The following is an 18,970-nucleotide window of genomic DNA, read 5'->3' on the forward strand; positions in this document are numbered from 1 at the left end:
GTTGTGCGCGTGCGTTCCTTTTTATTTTTTCCTTTTTTCAATCCAAAACAACGCCCATTCAATAAGTAATGGATACAACGTATTAGAATATGTTATGTATCTATGTTTTTGTAGAAATCTTCATTTTCGGACAGCTATTCCATGTACCTTGATCCAAAACGTAAACAAACTCATGACAGTACGGAGACGTCGCTTAACACATACGACGACGTCACTTTATGCATTTGTGAACGACATGTTGAACTAGATTGTGAATCGTTCGTTCGTTGATCGTACGGTCACTGACTCAACATATTTCAGTGAACTATTGAACTATAATGACTAATATCGACTGATCTAGTTCATACGCTCTTTCCAATGAATCGTTCAACTGAACTAGTTCGTTCATGAACTATACAACTCTAATGTTGATACTGACAACATTTATCAAAAATCGGTTATCGGTTATCGACTGCACGAAATAAGAGAGAATCTCGGAATCAGCAAGAACCTGCTAAGAAAGGAGAGAGGATATCGGAAACAGCGAGGATTTGACAGATTAAAAAAACACAACATTACGTCAAAACAACTAAATTTTTTCAATCAGCCAAAGATTTTTATAACAAGATTTGTGTGTGATTAATTAGGAGTGAAAAATAGAATTTTCCTATTAATTATCGTCGTTACAAACATTTATTGTGCAATATTGTGATTACAGTAACCGAACTGCAACTGCCTCTATAATCGATTGGTGTGACTCGTCGAGACGTTGTTTTTTGTGCCCTCGTTCAAAGTGTCATCGTTGCCTCTGGCTGTGGGGTGTGAGTAATGGCAGAATCAATAGTCCAAGATTGGCTTTCGGATTTTCAACGTATACAGGGTCAACCTGATGAGATCAAAGAGTTCGCCGCCGAACATGACACAGAATCGGAAATCGCTGAAATTATATTCACCATACTCAATGAACGTCAGCGCCACGAGTCATTGGTCCATGATATATGCCAACAATTGTTGGCATTCTATCGCAGTACGGAAAAGACATTGCAGAAGTTTCCCCTTCAGTTTATACCTGTTCTAATCTATACGTACCTGCGTGCCGTAGCTGGTGGTGATAAAAAAGGCGTTCGTAGCCTTGAAACCCTGCTCATTTGCATTTACAATGGTGAGGTGTCCACAGATGATGGCAGTCCGAGAATAGTACAATTTCGTATGCCTATATTGGCGCAAGCCTCCGTATATCATGAAGAGAAAAATTTGCCATTGACTGATTTGAGACGATGGGAGGAGAATTGCAATCGAGAGGTTAAATGGGGTCCCCACCCAAGAATTGAAGCAATAACAGCTCAGAATCGTCTGAGAATAATGACGGCATTACTATTTTGTTATAATCAACAAGTTAGTTTAACACAAAAGTCGGCATTAATATACTTGTGTCGGGTAGCCTCACAACTGGTGACCGAGGGGTTTACTGCGAAAATGACACATGCTCACAGGATCTCTTATGGGTAAGATTATGAATTGAATTGAAATGTTAAAAGCATAACTAAGTTTTTATAAGGGTTGTTTGATCACGTGTTGATTTCCAATGCTAATTAAGTTTACGACCTTTGACAGTCGAGTAATTCTACACATTTGACAGTGGCTAGCTAGCGCTGCGGTATTTAATGAACATTATTCAGCAGTTTTTCTCGAAAGTTTTTGAAAATTTAAAGTTTCATATAATCTTTTGTTTTAATTGATGGAAGCTGTTAATATCTACTAAATTCAATATCTACAAGATATTGAATATGTGCACAGAATATTTTCCTATATTTTATGATCATTCTAAAAATGGCACACTTTGTTTCTATAGACCATTAGAACAGAAAGAAGTATGTACCTACGTGCAAAATGATCCCGTAAATTATTGTTATTAACAAATAAATGTTGGGCGTGCACATATTTTATACTGTCTTATTGCAAGTTTTGAGTACAGTTGCTAATCATGCAACAATTGTCATTTTTGTTGATTCTTATATTTGCTCTGTTCCAGAACCAGCAAGAATCTACTATTTTTTACTACGATAACAATTTTTCCTTTATGTTATCGGAAAAAATAGTACAAATTAGTAGATTCTTGCAGTTCTGGAACAGGCCTATTATGTGACTAGAAAAATATATATTTCATGCGATATCTGTTAGTATATATTTGTCACAATTTAGCGAAATCTTTTTTAACAATTACATCTCAAACCTGACATTAAGATAAAAATTTCTTTAAATGATCTATCGTTTTACTTACTCTATGAAGAAATTCGTTGGCCATATTAATGTTGTCAAATAACAAATTCAAACGTGCATATTGCTTACAGAGTACTACTTAGCATGCATACCTTGCAACAACTTGTTTATAGGTTGGTGGTAAAAGCTTTTAGCGAAAAAAAAAAACAAATTTCTATGTGATGAAATAAAAATATATAAACTAATAAATGAAAGACAATCGACATTGATGTCTTATTTGGGCGTTTATTGCAATTTCCATTATTTCGATATTGTTGTTTTTTATTTCATCATGAGGGATATGTAAATGAATTATGAAACAGGTTGTAATGTTACTATATTTTATCTTTATTACCTAGGTCCAAAGTCGAAGAAACCACAAATTTGTTAACCCAGATATGCCCATTGCTTGATCGTGATCATTTTAAAAGTATTTTTATGTTATTTTAGAAGCAAATGTGAAATAATTACAGTATGTTTATATGTTTTTTAAAAATTTTTTGAAAAAATTGGTTTTTGAGGCCTCTTTTGGACACAGGGTTTTATCATATAACTGGGAGTTAAGGGACACAGAACATTTGACATATAGTCCAAAGACACCTTTTCGGCATCTAGTTAACGTTTTTTCGTAGTAGGCTCCACATCGTGTATGTTTTCGTTATAAAATTACCCAATAATTAATCGGTCATAACGCAAATCATTGTAAAAACTAAGCGATCGGTGGCAACTTCGATGAACTAGACCTCAAAACTCAAAAATAGTAGCTCAAAATAATGGAATCACATAATATCCCAAGAGCTACAGATGTGTACTGAGTATATCACCAAAATAAACGGTACTTTGATAAACATAACATATCAAATTAGCAAGAATTTTGTGTGTCCTATATATAGGACGCTGTGCATATCTGGGTTAAGAAAACTTTTAATAAAAAAACATTAATTCATATCAATATATTATCTAGTGCAGATACCATTCTCACGATTCTGTAACCAGTTAACGACAGAATTACCGAAAATCATTGGTTAGTTGATATTTTAAATCCCCCATAACTTTTATTGTTGCCGATGTTTTTTGCTAAGATAGCGGCCGAAATAAATCTATCACTATGTTTTACCGATAGCAACAATTTTGCTATCTTCTAAAATATAGTTACATGACAAAGACTGAACATTTCTTCCATAAGTTGATCCCAAAATATACTTGCCGGTGTTTTTCGTGTTCAGTCATATATGATATATGTAAATCACTTACTCTTTCCATTTGAGAATTGGTCTCACATTTTTCCAACTCATCGTATCAAATTTGAAACTAGACATATTTTTTAATCCTAATGCAAACATGTGCAACAACATTAATATTGCATACGTTAAATATATACACAGAGTTAAACAAAAATAAGAGCTTTGACATGTATTTCTTCAATACTTTTTTTCTATATCTCTAAATTCCGGGGCTCTATCTAAGCGTTATAAGACATTATCATTTTTTGTGCGGTCGTTGTATGGGGGCTACATCAGAGTTTGGACCTATCGCGAAAATGTTTGGATTAATATGTCCAAAGAACTGTATATAAAAAATATACCAATTTGGTTGGGGTAATGTGCATTAAAACTTAAAAAAGTAAAAATATTCTATTAGAAAGGTTTTGTTTTTTTTTCTTCAATTTTTGCTTCCAGAAGCTATAAATTTTTAATACGATAACATTTTTTCCTTTATAATATGAGACAACCCATAGAACATATATTTAGGTCCAGTTTATGTATGTCGATAAGAAAATGAATGCGTAAGAAAAACTACCAAATTTGAGGGCCTGTTTATGTATGTCGATAAGAAAACGAATGCGGAAGATAACTACCAAATTTGAGGGTGTATTTCAAATTTGTTTTTTGTTTTGAAGCAAAAGCAAATGAAATAATATTTCAAAAACTAAAGTTTGGGTGTCTTTCATGCGCACACATTTTCGTTTCGAAATACATAAACTGGGGGTTAAAGTTTATAGGCCTTTAAAGTTTATATCCTTCGAGAAGGATATCCGTTTACCCATGGGATTAATTTCTTTCGTGCTTGTTTTTCAGTCATAGCTTTCAACACAACAGTCGTTTACATCACGGATTCTTTTTTTTTTGAACGTCCATATCTTAGTTGTATTTGTTCGGTTCGACTAGAAACATATATCAAACATTTTCATTAAAAACATTCTATTATTTCGAAGTTGCAAGTGGGGTTATCGGCAGGCCGCAGCAACCAATGACAGCAACTCGTTGAGTGCAGAGTCTACAAAAATAATGCTGGTGGCAGAATTACCCTGTTGTCCAAACTATCGAGATTATACTGTTGCATCTTTTGACGTACAAATTTTATAGCATCTTATCTTTGAGTTTGCAAATAACAGCTATAATGTTTTATTATTGCCTAAATAATTTAAATAGTAAATACATATATGTTTTGAATGACGTTATGTAGAAAAAATTTATGGACATATGATTTAATAAGTTAGAAAAATTGTCGTTTTATGATCGAATACATCTAATTATATTCTTTCTTTCTCCATAAAGAAAAATAACTTCCAAAATAAGTTTTATCGCGATATCCTACTATTTCTTGTAGTTATTTTAAAATTTAGTTGATATAGTTTATTGTCAGAATAATTGAAACAAACCTAATTAACGGAAACACTTGACCGGGTTTGAAATTTTTACCAGAGTTGCTTATGATTTGTAAGGTAATGCAGCTTTATCTCAGTTTTGTTGTTTTTAAATTGTAAAGTTTTTTTTTAAGTGGGAGGTAGTTAAAAGTGATTTACTTTGGGGAAAGGTAGAGCGATGTAGATGTTATCAGTTATTTTAGTTATTTGTATTGAAACAAAAAACTATTCCACAGTTTTATGACGCCCGAGCTCAAGAATGAATGTGTCTGCTGCTGAATTAATTTAAATGATATCCATGATATATTTTTCATATGATACATTGTTTCGAAAATGTTTTGCTTTTATCCCAAGTCTTACTATTCTTACCTATCCAAGGGTTATTATTTTAAAGCTTTCGCTGCATAAAATAGATCTATTTTAATAAAACCGGTCATTTTATACCAATCAAAGAAGTTTCCCTAGAAAGACCTATGCCTGCTAACTTACTGTTAGTATTTTCAAACAAAAAGTATTTAGACCATAATATTCCATGAATAAAAACGCCAATTTTTTATATTTATTGTTCTAGAATGTCGTCTTGAATACTTTTATGATGAATCAAACAACTCTTACCCCTGTTTTTGTAACTAATTTTTGTTAGTACGTCTATATTCGTAATAATTTAGGCATCCATAGCTCAGCCCCCTTTCCATATATCGTTAAGAATTCCTCACTTAAAAATCAAAATTTACGCTAAAGCGAGCAAATCGATCTACAAAATTTGACAATTCGTGTGAAAATAATATTTTTTTTACAAAAACAGGGGATTATAGCATATGAGAGCAAATATATCGTCATCTATAGAATCTACAGTCTCGTTTCTTACGTCGTTTGTTAAGCAAACTTTGACACACAATCCATGCAATTTATATGATGATATCGAGTTCCGTATCGAAATTAGATGCAGAAGCATCCAAATCTTACGAAATACAAGGGTCAGCTTTGTCAAATCAATCACATGCCCATATGAGAGCAAATATATCGTGACCTATAGAATCTACAGTCTCGTTTCTTACGTCGTTTGTTAAGCAAACTTTGACACAAAATCTTACGAAATACAAGGGTCAGCTTTGTCAAATCAATCACATGTCCATATGAGAGCAAATATATCGTGACCTATAGAATCTACAGTCTCGTTTCTTACGTCGTTTGTTAAGCAAACTGACACACAATCCATGCAATTTATATGATGATATCGAGTTCCGTATCGAAATTAGATGCAGAAGCATCCAAGTCTTACGAAATACAAGGGTCAGCTTTGTCAAATCAATCACATGTCCATATGAGAGCAAATATATCGTGACCTATAGAATCTACAGTCTCGTTTCTTACGTCGTTTGTTAAGCAAACTTTGACACACAATCCTGCAATTTATACGATGATATCGAGTTCCGTTTCGAAATTAGATGCAGAAGCATCCAAGTCTCACGAAATACAAGGGTCAGCTTTGTCAAATCAATCACATGTCCATATGAGAGCAAATATATCGTGTATGAATTTATTGTGAATATAAAAAAGCAATAACACATTTCTGTACGCTTATAATAACCTGTGTTTATCATTTGTTCTATCATTTAAGCTCTGATCCATCACTAATGCCCAAATCAATGATTCCACGCATTCCGTTATCCTCAGCATTCCTAGTGGAGTTAGTGCATGCCATTTATTTTGCCATGTTCAATGGTTTTGGAACCGTTGCCATACAGACGCTGGAAGATATACATAATCGGGCATGTTTTGAAATGTATACGGAATTGATATTGATTACGAGTGCTATTCGCAATTCTCTTCATGCCAATCCTTCTGGCCAGCCCAGTGACGGACCTATGGGTCTTAGTGTAGCTTTAACACCATCCACCAATACCGTAACCACCGCTGTATCAAAATCAATGATTACAAATGCATCATTCCGTACGAAAAAGCTACCCGATGACATACCTATACAGGTGCAAGATTTAACAATGCCACAGGCGCCTCAACAATTGGCCAGTGTCACTGAAGAAACTGCCGAACAGACGCAAAATGCCAAAGAGTCAACAAGTCAACAGGGCTCAAGGAATTCAATAATTCGTCCCAGCATGGAGGGCATTAAGGCTCAGGCTCACAAGGCCTTAATTGCCGGCTTCAAAAAGTCCAAAGACAAGGAGAAGGATAAAGATAAGGACAAGGAAAAGGATGTCACAAAGTCGTCAGGTCATCAAACTAATGGCAGTGCAACGATAAATAGTGCAGACAATATCAAACCACCGCAACGAAAGTTAGACAAACATATGCAGCGTAACTCGTTGCTTCAATTGCAAATGGAGGGCTCAACGACAATGGACTTTGAAAAGAGCCCTGGCCCTGCGACTAAGTCTAAAAATTATGATTCTATAGACACCATGGAAATGATGCCAATGCAAACATTAATGGCTAATGAAAGTGGCAGTAATAGTTTTAGCATTGACAGTGATTTGAATGGTGGAAATATTGTTGGTGTAATGTCAGGTGGTAGTGTTGTGGGTGGTGTTAGTGGCAGTAATGTCGGTGGTGCAGGAGGATTAGGCAATAATAGTAATAACAATAGTACAACCACCACTACAAGCAGTGACCTGTTAACGACAAAAAGTTTCGATTCCAGTATTGAAATGCCGCAAATAGGCAATGCTACGGCCATTGTTGGGGGTGTTAAAACGTCGAGTGATACCCACATGGATTAGTGATTTTCTAAGGCTTCCAGTGGCCGGACCTGGCTACTTATATTGCAATCAACAAAGAAAACCCCCTATGCGATAAACCATAAGAATAAAGAAAAGTGTTATAAGATGAAGAAGCATCATTGGTGCGTGCTGTAGTTAAGAAATAAGCAAAGCAAAAGGTTAATGCACTAACAAAAATTATTATCAAATGGTTGAATGTGGAGCAGTGCGATCAAGTTTTCTTTGTTAAAAAAACTAACTTACCTTACCCACTGTTAAATCAAATCAACTCTGACGGTCGTTATTTCAAGTAACCTTTTGTTATTCGTTAGATTTTTTGAATAGTTAAAAGTCATTAGATTAAGTTGTAAGGATCATCTTTACTTTAGTGAGAAATTCCCATTTAGAATATCAAGAAATGTTTTTTGGCTCCAGCTTTCGTTTTTTTTTTTTAGCCAAAAACTAAAGCTTTGTTGCAATAGCGACCCTCAAAGTGTTTTGAAAACCTTTTTACATCATTAGATGTAAGGTATTTCCCAAAGGGTAATTTCTTGGCGCTTTTTTAAACACCAGTTATTGTCGTTAAATGGGTAGTTTCACACTTTTGTTATTGTGCCAATGAATGATGAATCATCTTGTTCTGCAATTGTTTGCTTATTACCAATCTATAATTTCGACTATCGGTAGAAAGCACAGCTCCACGTTGTTGTTTATTCCATTACACCCCCTATTACGTTTTTGGTATTTGCTTATATTATTACTTTTAAACCTGTTATGTATTTTCATTTGGTCTGTTCCCGAACTGCAACAATCTACTAATGTTTACTATTTTTCTTTCGATATGATAAAGTTTCCTTTAAGTGTTATCATAGTTAAAATGTGTAGATTCTTGCAGGTTCTGGAACAGACATTTTTATTTCATTTTCCTATATTTTTTCCTAGAATTGTTATTTAGGTGTAATATTATAATTTTCACAAGGTTCCCAAACATAACCTTCAACAATAAAACAGAAAACGTTTTGAGTATTAAGACATTTATGTATGTATATGTACTTTTTAAAAATTTTTATAACGAAAGAACATTTAATAGATTCTCAAAATGCTCATTGTACCTTTGTCGGTTAAACTGGTACTATAACCCCCACTTCCCTATATTTCATCTTCTATCTTCCTCTTAATTTTAAGTAGAAATTGTGAAGTACATCAATGAACATCATTGTATATTTTTATTGTTTTTGTTCTTGTTCTTATTCTAAAAAAAAAAAACAAATAACAATAATTATGTAATTTTTAACTTACAACAAATTCGTTTTTAATGTATACATAAATTTAAATGAAATTAATAATAAAAAACGAACAACAAAGTATTCACATAAATATAGACCTTATAGAGCCAATATGTATGTATATGGCATAATATTTGTTTTTTTACAAGTTTCTAAAATAAAACCAATGAATAAGAGTCTGAAAACATAATTCAAGATCTCAAACCTCCCATCCAATTATCCAATTTGAAAAAATTAATGCATACATTAGATATGTTCAGTAATTTCATTTTTTCTTTTGGGCATGATGAAAAGAAAGCAAAGTTGTCAATTGAATGAATTAGTGTAATTTTGCAATTTGAATTTAATCTTACGTTTAGAAACAAAATTCAACAATGAATATAGACACGAATTTGGAAACATCGTAAACCGATAGTCCATTCAAATCCAAGGAGCGCTTTTTCTCGTATTCCAACAAACTAATAATTTTGCATGCAAAATATGTCAAATTTACACTTTACTTTGCATTCATTTTTGTAAAATATTACTTATTGGCCTGATTCAAAATATTAGTAGAAATATAATATAGAAATTGCATAATTAATCTATGTACCAAACTACCATTGATAATGAAATCGGAAAAATTTACTGTGACATCATAATCAATTTCAAAAATTATTCAATATCATTCAAATAAGATGTGCGTGCTTTAATTACATATATAAGTATTTTTTTAATATTCCTGTAAAATATTTTGATGAGTTTTTGAATACGATTACGTAAAATCTTTTTTATAAAGTGATTCTGAATTATAAAGTGATTCTATAAAATGAACCTCCCGCGCAATTGATTTTAAAATTTTTATTTATCAGCACTTTGAACAATTTCTGTTTCTATAATTTCATTAAATATACACCATTTCATATCGTATATAACTTTATTTCATATATGTATCATATAAATTAAAAATGGTTTGTGCGTGACCGTTTTCAATATTCGTATGGAATAAAAGTTATTTTAGTCATTAATAGGAAAAAGTTCATTTATTCGTACAACAGGAAGTACATTTTTTGAGAAATGTTTTTTTTTTCATTTCATAGCTTTCTTTCAAAAAATATAATTTCAAAGTGGATTGTGCGAAGGTTTTTCAATATTTCAGTGGAAAAAGAAAGTTATTTTAGTCATTAATTGGAAAAAGTGCATTAATTCTCGCTACAGTAAATAATTTTTGAAAAAACGTGAAATAGTCATAGCCCTAATACACACTTTGATAAAAACAACGAAACAACGGGCTTATAGAACAGATTTAATAAACCAACTGGGTTTTAAATATCAATACCAGTGGGAATACGACAAATAAATCCTCATAAAGGATATTAACCAAACAAAAAGCTATATAAACAGTTTATAAGACTTAAATAATTTCACAACAAATTCTTTCCAAAAATTTTCTGATTATTCAGCTTATCTATAAATAGAAAAACTACTTAAAACGGCATCATAAGTCGGATTTTCATGCGACCTCCAATTCCTCTGAAATTTTTATCCTGAATACAATAATATAATCAGGGAATCAGGGCAATCATGAATATTTCCCCCGGAATTTTTCCGCACGGAAAATAATTTAAAAATGTAAAATTCTGTTAAAATCAATATTTTAAAACGAGGAAACTACTAGAATCGCCTAAGTATGGAATATTATCGCCTAATCGACAAAAATATTCCCTTTTTGAACATAAATACGGAAATAAAAATTTTTGAAATTGGGGAAAGGGAACAAATTCCGCACGGAATTTTTATTCATGATTGTCCTGAATATATTTAATCTATGGGAAGTCCACCGTGGTGCAATGGTATGCACACCCGCCTTGCACGCAGAAGGTCGTGGGTTCGATTCCCCGGTCAGGCAACATCAAAATTTTCAAGGGTGGCAAAATACCCCTCAGTAATGTTGGCGACATTTCCCGAGTATTTCAGCCATGTACAAATTCTCTATAAAGTGGTGTCGTAAGACACGCCGTTCGGACTCGGCGATAAACAGTAGGTCCAATATCATTGAGCTAATATGAATCGAGGTGCACTCATTGATATGAGAGAAGTCTCCCCTGTCCCGTCTGGGATGTTTGTGGAACAATTATATATATATTGGAAGTCCATACATCTCGATATATTGGCTTTCAAAGTTCCCAAATACAGCCTAGCCGTGAAAGTCTTAAATCCCCATTCGATAAGCTTATAATGTATAAGAAGGTTTCATTTGCATAGCCGAATTTTGCACCTATCCATATATTTGGGAAATATTAACATTGATAAGAAAATTTTGGGCGATTTCATTGATTTTTTGCCACGTATAAGGGTTATTGTCTTGAACACAATTTTTTTTTATCTGGGGGAAGTTCATATTTCACGAGATATGGGCATAAAAGTAAAATGTCCGGTAAACCGACTTGCTCATTTTTACCCCGCATGGTACTGAAAATATGGCTTTCTTCCGTATTGTCAGATTCTTTGTAGTTTTTAAACTTCTTCAAAATAGTTCAGTTGCACACTCAAGCATTGTTCCTCGAAAATGCACCAGAAATAAAATGATACATGTTTGCTTTTTACCTGCGTTAAGTATTACGGCGTTGTGAAACTTAATACTCCAGACATTGCAAAGCATCTGACGATACGGAAGACTGCCAATGTCTCCGTTTTAAACTTTTTTAAATCATGAAAACAGTCTGTATTGTAGATTTCTACACTAATAATAAGGTGAGTACTCAATGAATTTATTATTAAATTCTTATTCAATTAATATGTCATTATAAGCACATGCTAAAACTTCATCTTTGATTACCGACAAAAATCTGTAAAATTAAAATGCTTATAACTTTAGTAATTATGTACCGGAATTTTTCAGTAATTTAACGACCAACAAAGTTGTCGCTAAGTCCTACCTGTGTTGTCAACTTTTATCAAAATTTTTCATTCGTTTTGCGTTTTCATTTTACCGGTAACGAAAGAGTTACAGAAATCGACAGGAGTACATATGTAAATATTCTTTCCATTTGCCCAAAAGAATTATATTATATTTAAATGCTGTGAATACTTCAATTGTTTGTTAATTACTTTTACTATAGCAAGTTATTAAATAGTTATATTGTATTATTTTAAGCATTAATCGAATTATGAACAATTAACGCAATATGAAAAACTATGTAATTCATGTGGATAAAGAAAATGATAATTTAAAAAGTATATAAATATTAAACAAAAGCGAACATAATACATATTCTGTAATCTAAAGCCGACTAAAATAATGAAAATCATAAATGTATTTATTGAAATGTTAATTACAATTACACCAAATCATGTTACATATTATCAATTAATAAAAAAAAAAACGAAAAACAAAACTATAATATACTAAAAAATAAACAATAAAGAGAAAACTATATATTCAAATATAAATCAATTTTATTATTTATCTATTTTTCTACACATAACTTTTATCATTACAATTTACGAAATTTACCCTGCAGAAAAATCCGTGGTACATCAATACCTTCTTTTACATTTAATGTACGTCGATGAACGTAAGAATTTGTAATCACCTCAAATCCATTTTCTCTAAACAAATCTGACAGCTCCTGTTCGGCAAAGTAATAACTCCGTGTACCATCTTGACGCATATAGAAATTTTCGGAAATTTTATGTCCCGATTTAAATCTTAATTGTGCCATATCGTAGCGACCATAGTCTCGAAATAGTACAATACCACCTTGTTTTAGTATAGTGTGTAGATTTGTAATAACATCAACAAATTTGTCCGGTGATATTGCAGATAAAACAAATATCATTGAAATTATATCTATACTTTCGGCGGGAATATTTTGATGAATGGTATCGGTTGTTATATCGCATTGAAATGCTTTTATTCGTTCTTCGTTATACTTGGGATTTGAACGCACAAATTCAACGGCTCGAGGAGAAAAGTCACATGCATAGAAATAGTTATTTGTTTGTCCCAAGGATTCCAGTTCCTCCATTAATGGAAACACAAAATTCCCAACACCACAACCTACTTCTAAAAGTTTCCTACGTTCATTGCCCTGTTCCGAGGACAGCGTGGGATAATCCTGAATTAGTTCCTGAAATTCCCTTGTGGTCCATCGTCGATCCTTAAAGAACCTGGTTTCATTTCGCTTATAAAATAGATCCCAATGCTTTTGTGCCTAATGGAAGAGTAGGAAGAGAAAAGCTAATTTTGATAACAATAACATGTTACATGTTGACCAATGAAAATAACCTGAGCTTCCAATTGTCTTGCCTTGAATTCCGGTATTAGACGCTTGTTCTGTTCCTCCAATTTTTGTTTCTCGTCGTCCGTTAGGGACTTCTCGGTAGAAGTGAATACATCATCAATGAACTGTGCATCATTTGTTGAATTGTCTGAACTTTCTTCCATCTCTTGTCTAGTCTATACAAACAAATAAAAACAAATCACCACACATTCACGCCGTTTGGTTTCCATTTCAGATTAGGGATGGGAGGGAAAGTCACAATTAATCGATTAAGACGTCGTTTTCTCTTATCGATAGTATGACATTTGGTAGAGCTGGCACACCATCGATATTCCCAACATTAGATATTTTCGATATTATGTTTTAAAATATCGATTGCTATCGATATTATCGTTATTTATTTATTCATTTATTGCGATTAAAGCTTTCAAGCCAATAAACATCGCAATGCGCATAACTACTACAAAATCATATTCTTCATAACAAAAAATCTTAAAACTATTATTAAGTAATTAAAAAATTAAGTAATTAACATATACGTATACATATTACATCTATTGCTGATTAAAAAATTAAGTAATTAACAATTTTTAAGCAAAACCAAAATATAGCATAGGCTTCCCAGCCATAAATAAATAAATACGTATACAAATTACATCTATTGCTGATGGTTCAAAAATGATCAAATCAATGCCAGAGCAAACAGAATCTACTCAGCAACATCAGCCGACGCTGCTATAAAACATCATTAACAAACATATATGTTTGTCTGTCGAACCTATTATGGTTCAGCTGTTCTGAGAGCAAAGCTTTTCTTCGGGAAAAAGAAAATTGACGTATCTCAGTGGGAAGTTCGTTCCACAAACACGCAGAGCGAACAATAAATGATCTTTCGTAAACGGATGAAGAAAAACGCGGATAACGTAATTGTGTATTCCTAGTAGATCTGAAAAAACACAGTCTTTCTCGTAGAACACCAGGTAGGTCCAAAAGCACAGATTTGTAAAGAAATGATATAACACGTTCTTGGGAACTCCAAGAAAGTTACTGGCATGAGCAGAAACATGTTGAGATCTACGCAAATTGTAGACAAATCTAATTATCATATTGAAAAGTCTTTCTAGTTTATCAATATTCTCCTCCGTTGTACCAGAAATGACTTCTATGCCATAAGATATAACAGACATTAACATGGAATAAGCTAAGTTTCTCTTAATACTAAATGGCAAAAACAGTTCTGTAGAATAAAACATTCGAAGTATACTATTACCCTAGGGCATAAGCCATCAATATGGGCAGAAAAATCCAGCTTTGAGTCTATAACAACTCCTAAACATTTTAATCTGTCAACAAAACCAACCGTTGAGCCATCAATCTGTATATTCGTACTACCATCCATATGCCATATTGGACCGAATAGCATGGCTTTAGTCTTAGAAGCATTTACAATTAATTTGTTGTTTCGCAGCCAATTTGAAATGGCGCATAAGTTAATATTGACGTTATCTTCCAATTGAGCAACAGATTTCCCATTAAAAAATAAATGTATGTCATCTGCATACAAAAAAAGACGACAGGCATTGCACAGAACACAACTACCAATGTCATTAATATATAAAATAAAAAGAAGGGGTCCGAAAATGGACCCTTGGGCCACACCACTGTAAATATTACGCCTGTTGGAAGTACTTCCATTGTACGTAACATACTGGGAACGCCCTGACAAGAATGAGTGGTTTAACTTACACGATGTCGAATCAAACAAAAACCTAGATTTAAGTTTATCAAGTAGTATTGTGTAATCTACTCGCTCAAAGGCTTTAGATAGATCTAGGGCAATTAAAACACCACTGTCACCTCTATCAACCGTCTCCCTTATCGAGTCGGTAGTGCTAAGTCTACGTCTGAAGCCATATTGATAGTTGTGGATTAATTTTCTGTCATCAACAAATGCTTGAATTTGATTCAAAATAAGGTTCTCATCGCCATTAATTTGGATATGAAAATGGCGGAAATGTCAATGATTTTCTTGAAATTATGCAAAAGTAGTTCACAGAAATGTAAAGCAGAATAAACAACTGCCCTTATTTTATAAAAAATGTAAAAAAAATACATTTTATTTTACCGAAAAATGTGTACGTGTGACTACGGACTTACTTTCTTACACACACATAACCGAAAAGCAGCGAAATTTCTATCTATCTATCGATATTGAATTTTTAAATAATAATCAATATTATCGATAGTGCCATCGATTTTTTGCCAGCTCTAACACTTGTGCTCTGTTCCAGAACTTGCAAGAAGCTACTATATAGTCCCAATTTACATTAGGCGAGTTTACTTGCGGCAATTGTCAGTTTGTGGGTGAGAGAGGGTGTTGAGAGGCAAAGGGTTACCATATACCTCACCTCTCTCTCCATCAAACTGACAATTGCCGCAAGTAAACTCGCCTAATGTAAATTGGGACTAAGTCTGTCTGGTTACTTTCCCAGCAAGAATTGTCCAGCAAGAACTTTCTCAGAGAGTAAGGGGTTTTTATTCTCTTTTGCTAGAAAATTGTAAAAAGTAAACAGACACCTTCCCAGCAAAAACCAGCAAGCAATCAGCTGACTTGCCAAAACAGAACAATTTGTCCGCCAACAAAGGAAGCAAACACGTCGTATTTTCTTAAAAATAAAAAAGAAAATGAAACAAAAAAGTATTTTTCCACTTTACAAATTTATTCTCCATAAAACAATACAATTAGAATATGTTATTTCCACAATAAGATTGTTTTTAATGTTCACAAACATAAATCAACAAAAAACTAAAAACGGCTGATTGATTGTTTTCAGGAAGAAGAAGAGCTTGCAAGTGCTTGCTAGAAGAAATTTGTCCAGCAAGAATTTGCAAGCTCTCAGTGAAAGAACTGTCAAAATGTCTCTCTCGAATCGCTCTCTTTTGCTGGTTTTTTGTGTTAACAGACGACTTCCAGCAACAATTGGTACAAATTGTTACAAATTTTAGGGTAACCAGACACAGCTATTTTTAGCCCTGTTCCTTTAAGGGTTGTTTACACCATCTATCAATGTCGTATGAGATGCCAAATTTTCTACCTGCGAATGTTGTACACATAGTGTAACCACTATGGAAATTTTCATCTATCAAAATGATTTGGCAACTCATATGTAAAGTTTTCATTTAGGGAGCGCTCTATTTGATACGGCATTAGGTGTGTACGATAACTTTCCCAGCAATAATTACTCAGTCAGTTCCAGCAACTTCTCTCAGTGAATTTTACTCTCTCAATCAAGAAAAATTGCAGAAAGTTATCGAACAGCATTTTGCAAAAACTTGCAAGAAAGTCAGCTGTTTCCGAAAATGTATGAAATTTGTTTTTGTTTCTTTTGATATTTTAAACCAAACGGAACAAAAACATAATTGGTCTGTTCCTTTACTTCTGAAAATGGTAAAACCGGCAAAAGTAGTTAAAGTTGTAAACTGCTCCCATATGAATTGTATTGTGTCTGAAGTAAAGGAACGCTTTTCGAGTAAAAAGTGGTAAAACTTGAAGATTCTTCAACGTAAAGGAACAGAGCTAATTTTTTAAAATTGCAGTTTACTTATTTAATGCTTTAATCCTATCCACAACGCTTTAGAATCTAAAAAAATGTGCAATTGTGAAATTTTCTTGGTCAAAAATGTTAACATTTCGAGTTGTTTACATTGAACAGATGATTAAAAGTCAGCTGATCAGACTTTCAAATTTTTGCGGGATAAATTTTCCCAGCAAAAATTTGCAAGTTCTCAGTCACAAAACTCTCCAAAAATCTCTCCAAACTCGCTCTCTTTTGCTGGATAATTTTGTTATCGAACAGCATTCAGTAAAAATTTGTACGAATTTGTACAAATTATTGGGTTATCGTACACACCTATTCTTGTATGTAAACATAAATTTTTCAGCTGTTTTCTGGCATTCTCAAAAAAAAAAAAATGAAAAACAAAATCTTTTAAAAAAGAAAATGGAAAGTTATGTATATTTAAATATTTAGAAAAGTAAACAAAGGGTGTTCATAATGTAATTTTCAGATCGATTGGTCGAAAGAAGCAGTCTTGGAAATGATTGCTTTGTGGCAAAAACATAAATGCCTCTATAACCCCAAAAACCTATTCTACCACAACAAACATGCTAGATATTCATTTTCCTCCAACCAAAATTAAAATTTGCGCAAAATTGCAACTCAACAATAAATGTAAATAATGACAAAAACAGCTGTTTTTATATTTATAGGTTATGTCATACGAAAATAACACTTGTAGGTATGAACGCACAAATTGAAAGTTGTATGGATGACGTCAATTTTGACAAACATAGAGAATGTCGAATGGGTGAAAGAAATGACAGCTCATATGACATTGATAGATGGTGTAAACAGCCCTTTACGTGCAAGAATCTTCAAGTTTTACCACTTTTTACGCGAAAAGCGTTCCTTTACTTCAGAGACCATACAATTCATATGGGTGCAGTTTACAACTTTTACTACTTTTGCCGGTTTTACCATTTTCAAAAGTAAAGGAACAGACCATTTTACTACGATAACATTTTTTCCTTTATGTTATCGGAAAAAATAGTAAAAATTAGTAGATTCTTGCAGTTCTGGCACAGACCATTGGTCTGTTCCATGGCGTAATAACAAGAGCTTCGTTCCAGAACTAAAAAGTTTTTACACATTTAACACATTTTTCCCCAAAATGCGTCCCCGTACACCAGAAAAGTTGCAAAATGTTCACTTCTCTTTGAACAAAAATGGCTTTCTCTTTAGAAACTTTTTACACGATAAATTTGGGCGAGCAAAAATGTGCAACATGTTTGCCAGCTTCTGATTGGTTGATTCGCCGACTTTGACATTTGTTCCAGTTTTTTGAATGACAGTTCTGAATGACAGCTTTATTGTTGCTTGCTAGTGTGGCCGTTCATTTTTGTCATTCATCATGCAACCGCAAAATGTTTTGTGGTTGCTGGATGGTTGGACAGTTATGGGTACTTTACACGATATGTATTTTAGATATGGGTTGTCACTTTGCGTATACATTTTGTATATAAAAACATATCGTGTAAAGTACCCATTAACGATACTTGAGAAATATCGACATTCAAAACTGACAATTGGTTTGTTCCTTTACTTTTGTAAATGGTAAAACCGGCAAAAGTAGTAAAAGTTGTAAACTGCTTCCATATGAATTACTAGCAAGTGCCCGCTACTTCGTTAGCGGAGAATTCACACGAATATAAAGGAGGACAATAAATAAAGAAATTAAAATGCAGAGTATAGTTTCACCCGTTCCTATTGTTACGATGTAACTGATAGGTTTAAGTTAATTTAGTTTAATTTCCGTTAATTTAAAAATTTGAATTGTAACGTAACGTTTTATTACGCAGTTATTTTATTTAAGCAACAACAACTACCATGTAGAACTCTCTTCATCATTCTAGTCGTTACATTACCTTTTGTTAATGTTCTTTTGTTTGTTTTGCCAAAATCATGTAATTATCGTTTAGTTTGTTACTTCTTTTCTTGCATTTATTTGTTGTTGTAATTACGTCATTACTGTGCTGGTCTACTTGTATGTATGTGAGTATGGTTGTTGGCTTAGTGCGAATGTGCGTCTGTGTGTTCGCTGCACAGATTCGAGGAGTTGCCAGACATTTTCTAGAGGACTCTCGAACAGGGAGACTTTGGGATATAAATACAGGGGAACTGGCAATGACGAAGTGAGTTGTGTTTTAAGCGTTGAACTGAACAGATCGATTAAAGAAGTGCTGCGTGCTAACTA

At 33.1% G+C, this 18,970-nt stretch overlaps 2 protein-coding genes across 2 annotated transcripts; one reads left to right on the forward strand and one right to left on the reverse strand.

The window, feature by feature from the left end:
- The first annotated feature begins 466 nt into the window (after positions 1-466).
- On the forward strand, positions 467-8,982 carry Hyccin (PI4KA lipid kinase complex subunit hyccin). The gene is made up of 2 exons (XM_073956601.1): positions 467-1,484; positions 6,507-8,982. The coding sequence occupies exons 1-2, from the start codon at positions 808-810 to the stop codon at positions 7,624-7,626; spliced, it is 1,797 nt and encodes a 598-aa protein (XP_073812702.1). The 5' UTR covers positions 467-807; the 3' UTR covers positions 7,627-8,982.
- LOC141387241 (tRNA N(3)-cytidine methyltransferase METTL6) lies at positions 8,800-13,425 on the reverse strand. Its single transcript, XM_073956602.1, has 2 exons — positions 13,162-13,425; positions 8,800-13,087 (listed from the first exon to the last, which is right to left on the reverse strand). The coding sequence occupies exons 1-2, from the start codon at positions 13,318-13,320 to the stop codon at positions 12,368-12,370; spliced, it is 879 nt and encodes a 292-aa protein (XP_073812703.1). The 5' UTR covers positions 13,321-13,425; the 3' UTR covers positions 8,800-12,367.
- Between the last annotated feature and the right edge of the window lie 5,545 nt (positions 13,426-18,970).

This window comes from Musca autumnalis, unplaced genomic scaffold (genome assembly GCF_047663935.1).
Source record: "Musca autumnalis isolate F117 unplaced genomic scaffold, ASM4766393v1 scaffold_5, whole genome shotgun sequence".
Classification (NCBI taxonomy): domain Eukaryota; kingdom Metazoa; phylum Arthropoda; class Insecta; order Diptera; family Muscidae; genus Musca; species Musca autumnalis.